The sequence below is a fragment of the Poecile atricapillus genome, chromosome 3, assembly GCF_030490865.1.
Source record: "Poecile atricapillus isolate bPoeAtr1 chromosome 3, bPoeAtr1.hap1, whole genome shotgun sequence".
NCBI lineage: Eukaryota > Metazoa > Chordata > Aves > Passeriformes > Paridae > Poecile > Poecile atricapillus.
Window position 1 is genome coordinate 110,114,027 of NC_081251.1, and position 19,588 is coordinate 110,133,614.

Sequence of the window (19,588 nt, forward strand, 5' to 3'; positions counted from 1 at the left end):
AAGCAGCTCTTCAACCCTCACATATCAGAACTTCAGAATCATTTGAAACAAAACTTATGTATTATTTTATAAACAAGGTAATAAAAATAAGTAAACAAATTTCTTTGTGGAATCCTGGAAATCTGAAAAATATTCTTGAGCATTATGCCCCGTTCTTCCAACTGGTCAATCTTGTAGTGCAGTAGAGTTCTGGAGTTCCATTTCTGCATAAATCAACCCTTTAATTACAGCTCTACAACTGATCTCCCAGAAAATTAGAAGAGGTTTAAAAATCAGTACCTTTATAGCCTTACTTTAAAATAATACCCTGCAAATATTCATATTTTAAAGACTGGAAATTATGTCTACATAACAGAAGCACACTTTTTAATCTCTGCTTTTTAATCTCCACTTTTTAATCTGATTAAACAAATTTAAAAGCTGATTCCACCTACTGCGTTTAATACTAGCACTTCTCCTAACTACTTATTTCACAGCAGGAACTGTCTCTGAGAGCACATTCACATTATTACTCCAGGCTGATCTTGGAGCAGAAGACTTGCTATATATGCTATTTACTCAGGGACAGTGCTTAAAGTACTAAAAATGTCAAGCAAACAGAAAAAAAATATTCTAAATGTTACAGATTTATTATGAACATAAACCATTGTATTAGAAACTGTCTAGCAAGGTGTCTCCACCAGAAGTCCACCTTTCAGATTTACTGACAGTTGGTTCTATCCCATATTAGAAGCTGTAAGATTTTATTTTCCTAGGTTTAGGGGTTTTATTGTCAGACATTTTTCAGAAAAAGAAAGAAATTGCTACTAGACTGGGTAACAATAGGAAAAAGAAGTTAGTTTGGGGGTCCTTTCCTGCCTAGGTCAGGGTACCACATACCTGTGCTGGTTTTCAATTGTTTTTAGGCCTGTTAAATACCAGGCAGAATGGGACTCTATTTTCTAACGTTTACTGACAGCGTCTTTTTTTATAGTGAACCTCTGCAAGCAGATAAGAATCCACAAAGCTGTTATGGACCCCTCATTCCAGCCATAAACACAATTTACATCCAGACCATTTTCTGCCAGTAGAGCCAACTGAGACTATTAATCAAATGAGAAAGAAAACAAGCATTTGTAGAGCTTTAAACAGATACTGTTCATCTGTTATTTAAAGCATGTCAGTATCAGAGTACTGCTCAATGTTTGAAGATCAGCTGTACAATATTTAGAATGAACTGTTCTTTAAAAGGAACAACAATATGAAGTACCAAAGTTAAATAATTGATGATTGGTCTGGGACAGCATTAAAGGAAACGATCTCAGAGCAAAAGGCACTGCCTTTTTCAGCCCCCCAGAGCAAACCTGGGTGCCTGTATAGGTGTTTGCTGAAAAACAACAATAGATGACATCAACTAAATTTTGTGTTCAGCAAATAACTTGGTTGGCATTTGGGGGGACTTTGTGTAGGCTTTTGCAGCATAGGAGGCAGATGGTGATTACACTGATTTCTGTAAAAAACTGTACTGAATGTTACATTAACTGGTAATTAGAAAACTCAATTTGACTTCCCTTCTATTTTCAAACAGAATACTTTTTGGCATAAAAGCGTGTCTATCTTGAAAAGTTCATAAAGAAGCATCTCCAGACCACAGACATGTTAATCTTGGCCTGTTCACATTATTAAAATAAAGAGCTAAGAAAAATTATGAACTACTTTGTGTATTCTCTCCCTGAACATTTGCTGTTACTTGTGTATTTCACAAACTGATTTCTGACTCAGATGCACTAAGAACAAATCACAGAAAGCCAGCCTATACCCTAAATCTTTACATTTTTCAGTCAGATATTGTTTTCCAATTTTTCCACTGTGAAGAAGTTATTTGTCAGACCTATTCTTATTTAACCTGAGTAAATACAGCAAAGTACTCAATAAAAATACAATAGATCATAAAGGAGATGGCCACAGTGGTTTTTTATTTACCAACTACTACCTTCCTAACAAAGCGTACCTTCCCTTTAGTGCAAAACTTAATCCCAGCTTCCTCCAAGTCATTTATAACACAAAGCAATATGCTGCATGATCTTTGAGTGCTAAACCTTTTTAAAATGGGGTCCTTGCTGAAGCCCAAGTCCTGCATCATACAGCACACACAGGCTGCTGTGTCCCAGAGCAGCTTTGCCGAATTCAGCAAACTGTTTCCAAGCAAAGTATTTCATGATCATGAACTTGAAATGGGAAAATACCAGGGGTAGGAAATAAAATTGTAACATTTTAGAATTCTCTTAAATAACTAAAGAAACCCCACCCAAACCCATGAACTCATCATGCTAAGGAATGCATTTTACATTTACTACAACTGTTTGTCCAACTACAGTCATAAGAAGAACAGAGACAACAGAATAAATAGTTTGCTACTCAAAAGAAGTGTTAATTGATTATTGTAGTTGGTCTTCTATACACAAACAGATCAATGAAAAGCTAACTGCTAGTGAAAGTTGGAAATTAGCAGTCAACCATAACCTTCAGCAAATTGCTGGCACACAACCTTGCCTCACAGAGGATCTGGATGGGAAAGTCTGGACCTCATGTCACAGTGCTGCTTTCCTCACACAAGTCAAATGCAAAATAGTTCCCACAGTTAAACTGTCACACTATTAAGACAAAGTGACAGAGAGTGACAAAAGATATCCAGTAGCTTTATAGGTCTCTAAAATATGAAACCAGTCTTGACTGCTTGATCACTTTCAGATGAATGGTTTAAAAGGTACAACAATTTAATGAGCCTACAAACTAAAGCTTTTAAAGGCAGAAGTAAAAGAAAACAACAGTTGGTAAGAACATAAATACATTTTAAGGAAAAAAGCTAAGAAACGTTTTTAATTCTCAGCCTCTGCATGTAAATTGTATGTTTTCCTCCCTGTGCCTGTTGCTGTTGAAGGTAACCCTTCCTCTTCTCATGTTGATGCACAATCAAATACAAATAGGCGTGGCTTTGATGCAATTTCAATTTCTAAGAATACTGATTAAGAAGAATATTGGCTTTTCCCCATGCCTGGTTATAGGTTTTATTCCCAACTTCAAGTGATAATGGGCTTTCTCATTGTTTTGGTTATTATTCCTACATGAAGAACAAAGATTTTCCTATAGCCTTCAAACAGAACCCCATTTTTCAACCTAACTTAAGCAACCCCTTAAACTGCTGTGAGATTCAAAGGGAGGTCACACCTCAAACATGACCCTCCCTCTTTCTAACACACATCAGTTGCCTTGATACTTAGTATTTAATTTCTATCACTAGAAATAAAAAAACATGGGAGGAATTATGCACCTGCTGATGAGCAGCTTTTCTGCTTTTCTGTATCCCTCCAGAGAAACTTTGTAGTTAAAGGGGAAGAATTAAACATCAAACATCCCCAGAAGAGTAAATGATGATGTGTCACCCAACAACTCTATCCCTTTCATGGGACTCCAGTGAATTTTTGTGCCATACACAAACCCAGCCTAACTACCACATTGAATCTTCCTCAACAATTTCCCTTACCTCTAGTCAAACTAGCCTTTCATAAATGACCATTACCATGTGGTCAAACTTGGTATAAAATATAGCAAGGTTTTCTCACACATAGAAATTACCTCTCAAGGAAATCATTGTTAGCTCTCATCATTGTCATCATAGAGAAAAAAAAATGTCTGGAAAAACAATTTTCATATCTACCTAAGACATTAAGGGCTATAGGAGCCTGGAGAGATACCTACTACTGCAGCCAGAATTTGATTTAAGAGAGATCTAAATATTTTTTAATGTTCCTGCTGCAGCCTGCATATGCCAAAAAAAGAGGGAAAAAAAGCAAACTTGAATTCTAGTTATATGGGGTTTGCAATTCTTTCTCAGTATTTGTATCTTCATATTTTAATACACTATTCTGTAGGATCCTGATTTGCTAAGATTTCCTACTTTATATTCTCACATAATAGACTGACTGACCATTGTGCTGGCAGCTTGTTAGTGTTTTCCAAAACAAGCTCAACATCTACACAAGACAGTCAAATAACAATCTTCCTGTTTGAAATAGGAGGAAAATTTTTGACAATTCCACTTTCAAAGTGCAAAAACATTCCAGCACTGAGCTAAACTCCCTCTGTCGAAAGCTAAAGTGTGACAGATGCCTTTACAGTAATTGCCAATCAGACACTACGTAGCAGATGAAAACACAATACATCACTTTGATCTCCTGGGCCCTCAAAGTATTCACAATCAAGGAATCTGCATGAAGAACATCAAATATGCAACATTTCCAAAAACTGTCTCTGCGGAACTTAAATATGATAATGTATATTTTGTTCATATTTCATAAAGCGTTTCCAATCCTTTATTATGCATATGAAAGGATAGGTTTTAGCTTGCAAAAATAAAACATGAAAGATGCTCTGTATTTTAGAGACATGTAAGTTTTCATCGGATAACACAGGTGAAACAATCGTTTAGAAAAGCCTGAATTGCTTTGAGGGGAAGACATTACTACAGAACATGCTTAATTAAGTCCCACTGCTAATTTTGTAAAATGAATACCCTGTTGAATTAGACTACAGGGAAATGAACCATGCACACCAGCAACACATGCTGGAAACAAAAACGCTGAGAAAGGCTTGACTTACATCTTGCAGGCAGGTCGTATCCACCGGTGATTTTGGCCTGTCCAGTCTCACAGCCGCTCAGGCTGCGACACTCGCCCACTAAGCAGGGCCCGGCAGCTCGGTGTATGCAGCCATCCACTGCAAAACAAATTTTTAAATTTTTTTTTAAATTTTATTTTTGATGAAAGCCACTTTTATATGGACTTATTAAAAGGCACTTTTTATGTTTGCCTTCACTCATGGTCATAAACATTTATTGCCCAGCTTTACACCCACAGCCCAGACCAACTGATCTGTAAGTTGATATCTAAATATATCCATTTCTTTCCTCTGATAGAATTAGTCTGTGAGTTTTGCAAAAACATAATGTTTAGCCAACTTCTGCTAATTGAAAAGCAAATATCTAGAAAATGTAAAGTAGAATAAAAGTTTCAGTATTAGAAAAGGATCTTATTGAAGGCTCTAAGAAATTCTCACTACAAATTATGAAAACAAATTTGACCTTCATCTAAATGCCAAACTCTCTTTAACAACATACCCCTGATACTTCTACAACTGTGCAGGTCATTTAATATCACCATGCTACTAATGTCTTACATTAAAAAAATCAAAAAAATAATATTTATTGATTTGAAATATAAAAAACACCTACTTTTGAGTTTTTTTAATTTTCCATTTTTAAAAATTTTGCATTATTCATGCAATATTTTGAAGTTAATTAAAAAATAATTACTAAAGGTTGCAATTGCAGCTAAGTATGCAAGAAAATTAGTAGAGTGCATAGATCTTATTACCCTCAGGAGCCAGCAAAACAAGGCTGCTGGCACAGCAATTCTGCCCTCTCAACATGAAGTCCAAGAAATCATTTACCGTAATTATAGCAAAAAGTTTGAGAAAAAGGATAGAAAAAAATAAAGGAAGTAGTGTATGCATGAACATATTAACTAGAGTAAAGCCCTAATTCAGCAGCAATTATGGAGTTCAACTAGGAGAAATAATCTTCACATAAACTACAACTCAAAAGGTAGAATAAGCTCAAGTATAAAGGCTAAACAAATACTGATGGAGATAAGAAAGGAAGAGTCTATACGAACATCATTTAAGATTTATTTCAGATTTTATTTCAGCTTTAAGTAGTTCAAACTTAGAGCTGTGCCCTGCAGCATGTTTGAAGCAACTAAACCAAGGTTTGGAAAGGCAAGGGGGGATGGGTTTTGAAGAGACTCACATCACCTGCTCACAGCAGGAGCTGCCCAGCTTTCTACAGGCTCACATTTGGGCAACCCATGGTGCTCGGTGTTCGCATCAACCTCACAGAGCCCGCTGCCACACAGGGAAACTCCCTCACCCTGAGATGGTCCTCAAAGCCACAATGGAAACAACAAACAACGGCAGTCCTTTCTACCCTAAGGCCATAACTGGTTTTATAAAGTGTTGAGTATTTCCTGAAGTCAAGCATCCCCAAGTGGGGAGGCAGATGACATTGTCGAATGGATGAAAGTGTCTTCTGCTAAGTGTTAAAAACGTGATTGTCCTTTTCTGAGGAGTTCTATACCAGAGTTCATATTCAGGTGACACAGTAAAATTGGATAAGCAGTTCCATGCAATACTCCATGCCCACCCTGGACACATTGTCACTGATTTTCAAATTTTTTTTTTTGTATTTTGTTGTTCTGTATTTTTCTAATATTTATATTAGAAAAAGATAACTATGGAATCATGTGATTCTGCACTTCCAATGAAATTTTCTAAAACTGTTTATTGAAAAGACCACAGACACCAAGACACCAGCTGTAAGCACACTGCACATTCTCTGTCCCAAGACACCAAGGCTTCTTGTTCTATCTCAGCTGAGCTTTTGTTTTCAACTGATCCAAAATCTCTGTTCAACAGACTCCAAGATGCTAATGCAAGAATAATATTTTGTAATGTTGAAGGGAAGAAAGTGTGTTTGAAATCTATCCTGTGCTCATAATACCCAATGTAATTGTTGTAACCTAATTACTAAATGCTTTTCCAACCCAAGCAGAACAAGTAAACCAGTATGCATTGAAAGCTCAGGTCTTATTTTTAGAAGAAGCACCGCCACAATCTTTACCAACCTTTAAGTACTTCCTGAGACACTAACACAAAAACAGCACTGATGCTTAGTACTAACACTTTCTCCATGATTCTCTACAGAGGAAGAAGTCCTTAGGAATTCTGGACAAGGACTCAAGTCCATGCAAGGATTCACTTGGTGGCTGATGAATCATTTCCACCGCTGAGATCTTTCCTGTCCCCACCAGTTCGGCACTCTCCTGTGAGCAGTGTCCATGCAAGGCTCAGCTACTCTCTCAACTGCACAAACCAACCTCTTCCTCTCAAACACCACTCACTTTAGCACAAGTCCAGCTCAGAGCACAGCCAAACAACAGCACCTGCAGAAGGAAACCATCGCCTCTGCCAGGGAAGTGGAAGCACAGGGTTGCCACTTCTAAACCTGTGATGGATTAAAACATCCAATATCAGCACTCCATGTGTCAGAGCAGCTGTGATCACACAGGAGGTCCCAGCTCCCCATCTATAACCCCTCTCATTTTCAAAGGGTGCTCTTAATGCAAATACTGTGATCATAAAGATGGGCTATCAGTAGTTTCTTGGAGCTGATACCACACATCTATGTCCAGTCTTTATAAGCGAAGAAGCTCAGGAAGGATGGAAGAATAATTGAAAAAAAATTGAATTCTTAAGAGAGAAAAATCAATCCTATCACAACCACTCCTGACATATGACAAGGAAAATGGAAGACATCTGCCAGAAGGGAACAAGTAGACGTGAATACTTCCCTTATAAAGGTGGCACAAGAGAAAATGATTGAATACTCCGGACAGGTTTAGATGGAAAAGTAGAAATTAGCATTTGATATGCTTCAGTGACTGATGACACGGAAGAATGAAAGGGGAGAGCAGGAAGGGGGAGGACACTGCCAACAAAATCCAAACCCAAAATCCAAACACCAAACCACCCAAAACTTTCATAATAACCTCTTTTTCCTACCATACTTTATTAAATACATTAATAGAGGAGACCTCTGGTCTCTGCATGCATGTTTTATTTCTTAACTCAATAACTCATACTAGAAATACGCTATGTTTACAATAATATATACACTTCAGAACTTAAGTTTGATAATTCTTAAAGTAAACCCCAAGCACTGAAATATATTGCCAAATATGAGCGCTCTGCATAACACAAAGTAAAATAATTGCAAAGGAAGAGTAGCTTAACAAATCTAAATATGATTCTTCAGTGTCTGCTAAAACATGTCTTAGCCGCATTAATTAAGAAAAAAAACATGGAACAGGCAGGTACAAATTATTTACATGAGATATTCTGTTTTCTGGAAGTCTGCACCAACCAGCGAGGTCAGTGTACAGAGAGGCAAGCACTATTAACAGGGAAACTTAGTGGAAATTACAGATAATGACAAGAACCTCAAGAGGGGAAAATGATGGTCAAAGACATTTTGTTAGTCTGTAGTAATGAGGAAGAAATTTACATGATAATAATGGCATGGTGCCAAATTAAAAGTAAAGTGAAGCACCCTTGATATATTGGTTTCAGATATTTCATCTCTTTTTTCGATTTTCAGTTTGCTATATAGATGCTCATCTGCATTATTCCAAACACATGGAAAACATTAGACCATATCCCACTGTTCATTGTGCAACTGGCTGAAAAACCCAGCCAAATCTGATTTGGCATCACATGACAGTGATAAGGAATTGTGCTTTCTACAACCAATAAAAAATGGGATTTCACTTCAAAGCCCTCACTCTGCCTCACAGTGTGCCTTTTTCCTACAGGCTGCCTTCCTGTCCAGGTTTATGGAAATCACATAGACATACTTTGGGTCATTTTCATACACAAATGACCTGCCATTTAAGAGCTATGGGAAACATGTGGGAAAATCCCACAGGAAAAACTGTCAATCATAAGTGAAAGAAAACCCATCTCCCATCTGCACACTGATCAATTGACAGCACTTGAAGGTACTAAAGAGAGGGCTTCTAACGATCCTTATTGGTACTGTGCTTCTTGAAATGAGTTTCAGGCTTATAAACCAAGCTGCTTTGAAGGATTTTTGAGAGCACTGAGTCCTGCCTAGGGCCACCAGCGAGGCAGCAAACACCCTCTTGTTTGGTGTTGGGTGTTTCACCCAACACCAAAGAAGGTTTCACCTAAGAGGGTGTTCTCCCACCATCCCAAGTGTTCCACCACATGGGATGGTGGAAAAACACCCTCTTCTCTTCTGCCTCCCATCCCAACAAACTGAGGTCCCATGAATGCTCTGAACCAGCACACAACACTTTGGCTTTTGAATAACTGCAAAGACTTCATGCAGGTCGACCTGTCTTTTGAAAAGTGATCCTGTTACCCAGTGCCTTCATGTGTGGAGAACCCAGAAAAACCGGCTTTGTGTATTTATTGTTTCACCGTGCTTGGGTGGACAAGCACATGGAAGGGGCTTCTCAATTCTGAAGACCTACAAACATGAGCTATATTTTGAGGGCTGAAAAACGGCTCGAGAAACTTCAGATTCAATTCATCTCTATAGCTAAAGTTGCTCATGCTTGTGTAAAGCTATTAAAAGTAATACTCTAATTTATTTTTTTTTTCATGAAAAATAATAGCTATTTCACTGAATGCTTCCATAAGTTTCAGGAGCCACTAGGGACAGCACTTTGTTCTCCCAACAATTCACCAGAAGCCATTAATGAAGAAAAACTATTTTCAAAGCTACTGCAGTCAATGGCATTGGTTGCACAAAGAAGTCAGCTGAAAATAATTGCTTAAAATACACAGACAAAGTCAATTATCAAAATAAAAATCCTATACAAAAGGACAGCATATAAATAACAACATGTTAAACAAAAATATGTAATCTTTGACACCATCTTTCTCCCTGTACACTGAAGGATGCTAACTTTCTCAATTAATTTATTGTAAAGCAATTGCATTTGTGCTCCAGAAATAAAGGGTTAAAGTTATATAGTAAAAAAATCTAGCTAATTTACTGGTACACAATATAGAACAAACCTATTTCTTAGAGAAAATCTCTTAAAATTGCAAATGAAGCAAAAGCACAGGAAACACAGAATTAAGGGTATCATGGGATGCTGCTTAAAAAAAAAAAATAACCTCAGCAAAACTAGCCTTGCAGTGCAGATGGTAATAAAGAAAGGGTAAGGTAATCCAACACCACAGCAAAAATTACAAACTCCTCCAGGAATAATAAGGCCCAAATTTCTTTTGTGACCTTCTGTGCAAGGATGAATAAAGTGAAGCTATGATGTAAACAACATATGCAGATTTATTGTGTTACATTTCAAGAATCTATATAGTCTTTTTTCCATAGTAATTCCTGTTCTCTGGTGCTTTTCCAGATTTTCATTTCTTGTTTTCAGTACGAAATTCATGAGGTTTGCTTATTTAAGAAAGTCACCTGTGCTTGATATATCTCTGAAGTGGTACTGCTCTTTCACATGGCAAATGCCATGAGTGCATAAAACCAGGATAATGTCATTTCACTCCTGGGGACGGAAGAGGAAATTGTGCATGTGGACCAAATTGTGCATGTGGACCTTCCAAAAATGACCATCACAAGGATATGTGTGGAAACCAGAAATAAAACAAACAAAAACGAACAAAAGGACAAAAACCACCACTTTCCAAAAATCCATCACTGAACCCCCACACAGCAATCAAAGAACCAACTCACACCGAAATCCAGCCTCATTCTGCTAAACCAGTGAAGTACCTCTGGAAAGTTCATTGGAATCAACTGCTGCCAAAGCTGCAACTGCACCTCTGAGACCAATGTCAAGGGGAAATAAATCCTGCCCATCAAGAGACAGGTGCTGGTCTAATGAACAAAGGTGGGGATCTTAAAAAGACTGTAACACAGATGCCAGTCCACCGCTAGGAACAGTAGTTTTTATTACTGAGATGGCCTCTGTCATTGGGAAGTTTAATGAACTGAAGATTTTTAATCAATGCACTGGTTTATAGCCCTCTAACATAATTAATTTTAAAAACTTAATAATTATACAGAATTTCCTGGCCAAAAACTCAGCATTTAAAAGCATGAGCTTAAGCTTTATGCTTAAAATTCTCCATTTCGAACACAAAACGCACAGATGAACCATTTATTTTGAGATGGTTAGTTCCCTGGATTAGGTTCACATTTCATCACAATCTACTTTCACGTTCCTTAAATATTCTTACTTTCAGAAACTCTTGGTGCATACAACTTATTTAAGACCAAAATGAGACCAGCAAGTCTTGATGCTTACATTACGGATTACCTAATGTGACATTATTCCACATTCCCTGTACAGTGCCTTCTTTCCTTAAGAATCGACATTCTGAGGCTGCACAAGGGGCCTTCTGGCAGCTAGAATTACAATTGGGATCCTCCCAGCTCCAACCAACCATGCTGCAGAGCAAGTTTAATGAAAAGTAATAATAAAACATAATAAACCATTATTCCAGTATACACTGCAAGGAGAAAAACTACTCATTACAATGGCAGGTGTAAACCTTATTGTAAAGTAGGACATGGGAAACTTGTATTTTAGAGTATTGTTTAGCTGAAATCCTATAAATTTAGCATTACAAACCGCCAGTAATTGCTTGCCACGGTGAAAAGTACTGGGAATTAAATTTTAAAACCTACTGGTTGTTTAAGAGAAGGTTGTCCTTATCTGGATGCAGCTCACAGTCAAGCATAACAAAAGCAGCTGAAACATCTAACATAATCAATGTCCTTTCCATAAACTGGCAAAAAGTACATATGGATAAAGAAATCAACAGCAATTCAAAATAAAGCTCACTTACCCATGAATCTGTTAAATTTTATGTGTCCTACATTTATTGCACACAGCCAATTATTCCTACTTTGCCAAAACACAAACCAACAGGAAACTTACAAATTCTGGCCAATTTTTCATTTTGGTTAAATATCTCAGGATACCAGAAACTCTTATTAAAAATAAACAAAAAGCCAAGTCAAAGTTGTCCTGTCAAGGCAAATTCCTTCTATAAAAAAATAAACAATGAAGAAAGAGTTTGTTTTATCTCACACTTACAACGTCATCTTTCTTAGTCTTTGAGCGCTCTGCTCCAGTTTTGTAGATGAGAGCTATAATGTCAATAGGATTCACACTTTTGTCAGCCCACTCAAGCAGCATAAGGGCTCAGAGAAACACGGGGCTGATAAACCTGTCTGAATGTCACACTTTTGGCAAGAAAAAACAGTAGGAAAGGCTCCAATAGTGCTTTTCCAGTTTTTCCCAGTCCAAACTGCTGACATTAAGGCATGTGTGAAGGAGCCATTCACTTCCTTTTAATTGTGCTAGTGTTGAGACACCTGACATGCCACACTCTTTTCCAGATGGAAAGGAGACAGCTAAGCCCTAAATACCTCCCGGCAGTGAGCACAAAAAACTGCTTGTTGTTGTTTACCGAGGAGGGAAGTGATAAGTCTGGAGAAATTCTGGCTACTCTGTGCTATTAAACCAAGCTCGGCTCACACTCCTCCCAACTTCCTCCACCAGATTCCCGAAACAACTACTAAGAAGGTGCAAGTTGCTTTAGGTGGCATCACCCTGAAGAAATGGGTCTTGCCACTCCAAAATCCTTTCCTCAGCCTCCTGGGCAGCCACAGTACTTTGTTTCCAGCTGGAAACCGCAAAGATTGGAAAGGCAACGAAGGTTTATCTACATTTCATTGCTGAGATGCCTGCTTTGTCCTGGATTTTCATTCATGCTACCGTGCTATTATTACAAGACCGTCATTCTTTAGTAAATATCTGTATTATTGCCTTCAAAATCTCTCTGAAACCCTCTTTGCCACGATGGCTATTAACCTATTGAAGACATCGGGCTATTACCGACGTACCAACTGCTGAACTATGTCTGGTGCGTTGAACTATGGATTCTCTTTTTCCTCCTGCACTGTTCAGACACATTAAGCTAAACTCAGAGAAAGGCTAAAGGAACAACTCTCTGATAATAAGATAAAAAACCCATGTCTTATAGGGCAGTGAAAATCAGATTTTATTTTTAAAAAGCTATTTACTGATGTTCTGATGTTGCAATAAAGAACACGGAAATGGACAAACTGGTACGATTCACTGTCCGTCTGTCTCAGCAATCTATGTCACTTGATGGCCAAAGAAAATGCTTAAAAGAAGAGGGCAAAATCAGAAAAAGGAATTGCCAGGGCTTTCACAGCACTGGAAAACCACAAACATGACAAAGATGTGTTTTCTGTGTGACTATGGCCTTGCTTTTTATCTGTGTTCTTGGCATTTTTTGGTTTGGTTTGGGGGATTTTTGAGCATTTTGAAAGTGTCTCAGACTCAAATACGCTTTGGAATTTGTATCTTCCAATTTTATGTGCAATGCAGACAAGGAAATTAATAGCACAGATTATTATGAGTAAAGGCATATTGCTAACCTAGAGCACAGAATGAAAATAGAAAAACTTTCTATAATCCTTAAGGAAGTTTTTTGTTTGGGGGCTTTTTTCCCCTCATTTACAATGCATACAGACAAGTGCTTCTTCTCTTTTGTTTGATGTCTATTTTCCCTTGGATTTTTTGAAATAGATCCTTTTCTTCTCTGTTCCAGCATTTTAGAGCTTGGCACAAAAAGACAGGAGACTGCAATGGTGTGCTCCGTTACTTGCAAATGTTTCAAAAATTCTAAGTGCACGGGCCGGTCAAAGCAGATGAATTGTATTAAGCCAGAATAGAAATTTGCATATTTGGAGTACAGTTATTAAGCAGTCATCGTGCAGTGATTATACAAATTTATTCACTACGATCAGCCAGCAGCTGACAGGCACAGGTCAAGGATTTAGATGGAGCAGGCTATCAAGTAATAATTGTAAAATGACTGTGTGAAAGGAAGCCTTATAACAGTGATGCATCCTCACAGCCCAAAAGGCTTTTGGCATGTCATTCCAAAAAATTATAAAGGAATAGTGAAAATTAAAAAAAAAAGAAAATATGTAATGTTAACCACTCTTTCCCCACGAAAATGCAAGGGGAAGTGATATAAGCCCCTCTCAATGGAGAACATGGAGGGAAGACATTCTCACATAGGTCTTTGCAGATTTCATGCCTGAGGGCTTCCATAAGGAAATATGACTTCTAATTAAATATAACTAATCCAGACATGGGAGAAGGTGATTTTTCTCTTTAGCCATAGGGTGCACCACGCACCAGAACACTATACATCACTGCTGGAATGAAAGAATACATTAAAGCTTCTGAGAAAGCCTGGGAGAAGACAGCGAGCCAGACAAAGGATGGTGCAAGGTGAATAGCTCCACTTCTGAAAAATCTCTCGAAAGAAAGGTGGGCAGATCTGCCAAGAAAAAGCTTTCATGATTTCCAACTTCAAATATAACATCCTAGACAATTGTTGTAAGCAATTTGATTGTTTGTTTCTAAGAGCCATCTTTTCCCTTCCCCTCTAACCCACACAGGTTTGGTTTGACCATGCAGCAGCACGGAACCTCCTCTTCCTGGAGGCTTCCATGATGCACCAACCATAAGGGAAAGAGAAAGGGCATGAAGAAAGTACCAGAGGAAAGGTCAGTTACAGAAGCAAAGTACATTCAGTGCTGGGCAAAAGGGACTTTAAAAAGCCACAGGGATTGTAGGAACTCTGAATTAGGGCAGCAGCTGGAATTTACAAAGGAGTAAGGCTGAGCACCAACAAAGGAGATACTCTCTGGCTCGCAGCAAGGCTTAGCAGGCTCTAGGAAAACTCCAAGTTATTTACTGAGGAGCAGCTGGTTTTCTTGTTTCCTGGACCATTTTCACTTGTGCTAATTTACTTCTATTGTGAACCACTGAAGGGAGAAAACTTGGTTGAGATACTTCTCAGTCTGCAATCACAGAAACATCCTCTCAATTTGGAGTGCTGTTTCAAACCAGATTAATTAACAGTATTAATTATACAAAAATTGCCTTGCAATAGGGAAATCCAATTGAACACATTACAATGTATTCTAATGGAATAAATACAAGAGAAGAAAAAGGTAAACACTAGATTAACCAGAAAATGATGTATGAACAAGGCTCTTTCAGACAGTGTTTTAACACAAGCCCAAGAAGTAATTACCCATAAAAACAAATATTCTCAAATATTCTTTCCTTTTGTGGAGAGACTGTGACAAATTATATGTGTCACACAAACAAGAAAAAGATAACTTACAAGATGTAGGACACAACCAACATTTAGCAATGCTGAAGTATCAACTTGTTCAGCCACATGCAAAAATATCACATACATTCACTATAACTTCCAGTTTTATAACTATAAAACCAGGATTGTATCCTGATACAGACTCACACTGCAAATCAAATGCAGAAAAGGAACTATTTACTCACACTAATGTGTCGGATTGCATTGCAGAGACGGACAAATCTATAAAAAAATATTAGAACTGTTTCTCAATCTATAAAAAAACACAACCTTTGCACATAATTAACTGTATCTGAAGTTAATTGGGGGCAAGCTGCCATCCTCAGACCATGCCTTCCTTTTCCACTGCTAGACAGAATGTGTCTGACAGCGAAGTTCTGTTTCCAAGGTAAACAGAAAAGCCTTATACTAACTTAAGATTGTAAGATATATTCAAAATTATCAAGTGAAAATTAGTGACAGAATAATCATAAATTTTAAAAAAAGGAATAAAACCCCTTGAGTGCTTGTTTATTTATTTATTTAAGAACAGAAATAAAAACAAGATAATGGCAGAGCTTGAGATAACGTGCCTTCCACATTGCCCACTGTACCTAGGGGTTATCTGCAGTGCAATCACCTTGCACAGAAATAATATAAAAATCCCAAGAAGGGCACAAAGCCTGATAACAGCAAGCAACCTTCAGAGTTAAATGGAAGACTGATTCCAAAAGTTGCATGGGGAGCTTCTCTGAGCTGTTCCCTGCCCAGTCCTCCACAGGGCCACACCCCAACAGCTTGTTTAATCAAGTCCCACACAAGCTTTTTTAACCTACAAAAAAGGTAAACCTGTAATTAATGAACTTATTACTTATCTGAGCTGGCTGAAACCCTCCTTATGCTCCATGAGTTGTGGGAAGGGAAATTAAAGTACTAAGCACAGCTTAAATTTACAATCTAATAGTTTTCAAGTAAGAAACAAGACATCCCACACAGATGGGATATATTTATATTTACCAGTTCGGTAATTCTGGTAATTCCCTCCCAAATAACTTTATGTTTGTCCTAAAACACCATTAAAGCATAGATAAGGAACAGAAGAACTAAAGAGCTGGTTAATCTGTGTAGCATCATTATGTATTATTTAGTTTAATATCTTCTTGTAGTAAATACAAAATCATTATGTGCCATTTTCTTCAAGAGAACATTGTAGTAAATTTGGTGTTGCAACAGAACCATTAAAGTATAATAGTGTACACAGAAAAATTCTACTGATTAGCAAACAAAAATATGTAATTATAGCCACAGTGTGGGACTCAGTTGGCTGGTGCTTTATTACATACGGTTCTGTAAGACTACTTTGCTGCCAAAAATAATGAGGAAAATACTGAGTTGCTAGTTCCAGTTGTACTAGAGGTTTTTGTCTTGATTTTATTGACATTTATAAAGCGATCGTCACATGTAACAAACAAGTCACATTGCCAACACTGTGAGCTGCAGTCTGCAGTGATTAATGAGTAAACAGCATCAATTTCATAGCAACATTCTACGGATATGGATCAATATTAACTGATTTCTTCAAAGAGGTAATTCTGAACAACGCTTTGGCCAAAGCACCTCAAGTGCTCTGCAGTTTGAGCAATATTAACAAAATAATACAAGAGCACTGAGACATGGCTTTAAAATGAAAAAGCAGCTCAACATTAGCCTATAAAAGCTGCAGTAAACACGCTCAAGTGTGCATATTTCCAATATATAAAAATACAGCTTTAAAAGAAAATACATATAATCATGAGTAGAAAGACTGAACAATACATATCCTGTGATATTTGGTTTTTATACTTAAGCCTCCTGATTTTATTTTCCAGCTTTCATTAAAGCAAGGAGAGGGAATGTGATATATTTGTAGCACTGTGCAAAAAAGATGATGCCTGTTTAAAAAGCTTGCAGGGAAAATTAAAATCACAAAGAGTTAATCTGTTTCTGAAAAGTTACACTGGAATGTTGACATTGGAGGCATTAAACCATAGGTAGTTCATATCTAAACTGCAGCCTGGTATCATTAGAAAGGAGCACTCAAATACGACGAAGCAGGATAGGTAACACTGGCTGAAGATACTAAAGCTCCAAAGACTGTATCCATGATGAACCCTGGGAATAAATTACTCTTCCAGTTTGGCCTCCTTTCTGGAAACATTTATAGCACAGAATCTTTACCCATTTTTAGAAAAAGAAAAAAAAAAATCTTAATAGTTTGTCATTGGTGTCAAATGCAAAATAAAGTTCAACATAATTCTTAATATTAATCCACCCACTCTCGGAAAACATACTTTTAAAAACAGCCTCACCTACTTACTTTCACAGTAGTCAAAGGTCTGCAAATACCAAGTCGTATGTCAGATTATGAGAAGAGACTATGCTGAATTGGGCAAGGCATTGTGAACAGCCATCTACACAAAGAGGATGTTAAGACTCATCTGCATTTTTCTATTAAAATTTACCACTTTGGGTACATCTTCATTAGCAAATACAGAGGACCAATAAGAGCACACCTGTGGAGTAAAACAGCTGGTGGTGAGAACCTGTTGTATAAATACTATACACAGTTCAGGTGCTTTTTGATGGTGGAAAGGGTTTTTGCTTGTTTGGGAGTTTTATTTATTTTTATTTTGAGCTAGGTTTTGTCTGGTCCTAGGGCTGAATGCCAGTTTTGCGGGGGAATGCATTAGGGACACATTTTCCAGTCTACTTCTACCAGAAAGAAACCCAGTTCATGTGCTCCAAGGTACATGATAATACTAAATACCAAAGTATTTAGCCATGGGACATGGGAATTTCCTTCAAAAGCACATTCTAGGTACTAATTATAAAAAGCAAGGTGAATGAGCCTTCTATTGGCTTGAGTTTAAATTTATTTGTATTTTTCAGGATTTTTAGCCATGCCTGAGTTAGTGTACCTGCAAATAAAGGGCAAAAGCCCCATTCTCACTCAAATAAAACAAATCTTTACATTTTCAAAGCAGCAGTTTGGTACTGAGCCCCACAACCTGTATGAATCAAAGTTCAAAAGATCAAAGTAACAACTCACATCAAACTCAAGCTCTGTATCAGCCACACACAGAAGGCAGCACGATAGGATATTCATCCCTTAAGGTTTTAGTTGTAAACAGGCACTAACAAACAACTGAGCAATGGCAGAACAAAAACATTCAGCAGCCACCCCAGGGTACAGGCATAAACAAGCCCTGTCTTACAATGACTAATACATTCTGCTTGCAGTGGTGGTGTTAAGGATGAAGCGTCAGGAACCAACGAGACTGAGGGCAGGACACACAAACTCTTCCAGAGCACCAAGAAGACTTACACAAATAACCTAATCCTATGGTTACTTCTGATGGGGAGATGGGGAAAAGGAATCCTTCCCCACCTTCACAATATTACACACAACATTTTACACAGCAAAGTCCTTGTGAAATACACATCTAAGGTCAAACTAAAAGCAACATGTGTGAATATGCTAAGGAAACGTTTTACAGGACAGTCTCCAGAAGACCAGTGCTTACCTTACAGTCCCACACCATAAATATTCCTCATATTCCAGTATTACCAGCATCACACTGTAAAGACAAGCTGGTCATGGTCCTATGCAAAGATGGTGTCTTTCACTCTGGTAAATGGATATCTTAGATTTACAAGCCTTAATATTATGAATGCCTTTTACTTTCAACATACATTAGTTCACAGAATCAGGATATAACTTAGGCTGGGTTGGAGACTTAAGGGTATGCAGTCCCACCTCCTGCTCAGGTCCCCTTTACAAAACAAATGCATGGTTGAGCTAGATGGGCCTTCCATCCTTCTGAAGTGATGAAAAACTACAGAAAAAGTTGAAGATCTTTTAGATGTTCCACCATCTACAATCTGTTTATTGTTATTATTTTTACTAATTATGTTTATGCTTCAGGGTAAAACAACACCCAACACCTACATGTTATTGAAAATAAATGCTTTTCAATTATTAAGATTGAAGAACGAAGGCTAAACAATAACTGGCACAAAAGGCTCAAGCAAAAGCAGTCCCAAGACGACACCTATCCAGTTTGGCAAGGTGCCCATTTGTGGTGATAGCAAGAACCACAAAAAAATAGGTGTAGCTAAAGTATTAAGGAGGATGAAAGGTCTAAGCTGACAGCAAATACAAACCAGATCTGAATTCTCCAGTCTGACTCTGTTTGGGGAGGCCAGGCTATTATTTGTTATCTGAGGACTGAGGTATGCACAACATGGGCAGGCGCTGCCGGCACAGGGATGAGTCCCAAGAGCCTTAATGAGGGACAGTCTGAAGCCTCAAGTCTCTCTCTGTGTAACAGAGTGAGAGACAAAGGAGAAAGGGGAGACTTTTAACACAGCCTTCAGCAGAGACCCAGGGTTCTGGTTTGTTTTTCTCAAATCCAGATCTTCTTCTTAATTTTGCTCTTCCTTTTCAACAAGGTTTTATTTATAACTATCTCTTCTAATTAGAAGACCAACTTCCTGATCTCTTGACCTATTGCACAATATGATTTTAATTAGTTCACACTGACATGCAAAGGCCTGGAGTTTAAGTATTGCTTTGCCTGAACAAATCTATTTGCACATGGAAATCCCTTACATAAACATCCCAACAAAAGATTTTTTAAAATTTTTTTTTTAAATATTTTTATACAAAATTCAGTGGGATAGCATA

At 37.6% G+C, this 19,588-nt stretch overlaps 1 protein-coding gene across 3 annotated transcripts in view; it reads right to left on the reverse strand.

Annotated features, from left to right (window-relative positions):
* The window catches only part of MACROD2 (mono-ADP ribosylhydrolase 2), an 858,369-nt gene that overhangs the window by 595,680 nt on the left and 243,101 nt on the right, over positions 1–19,588 (reverse strand). For 2 of the 3 annotated variants that reach the window (XM_058834012.1, XM_058834011.1), the window contains exon 5: positions 4,639–4,755. The exons of the other annotated variant lie outside the window; for it this stretch is intronic. In XM_058834012.1, coding sequence (XP_058689995.1) covers positions 4,639–4,755 — 117 coding nt within the window. The remainder of the gene's footprint in view (positions 1–4,638; positions 4,756–19,588) is intronic. 3 annotated transcript variants of the gene reach the window in all.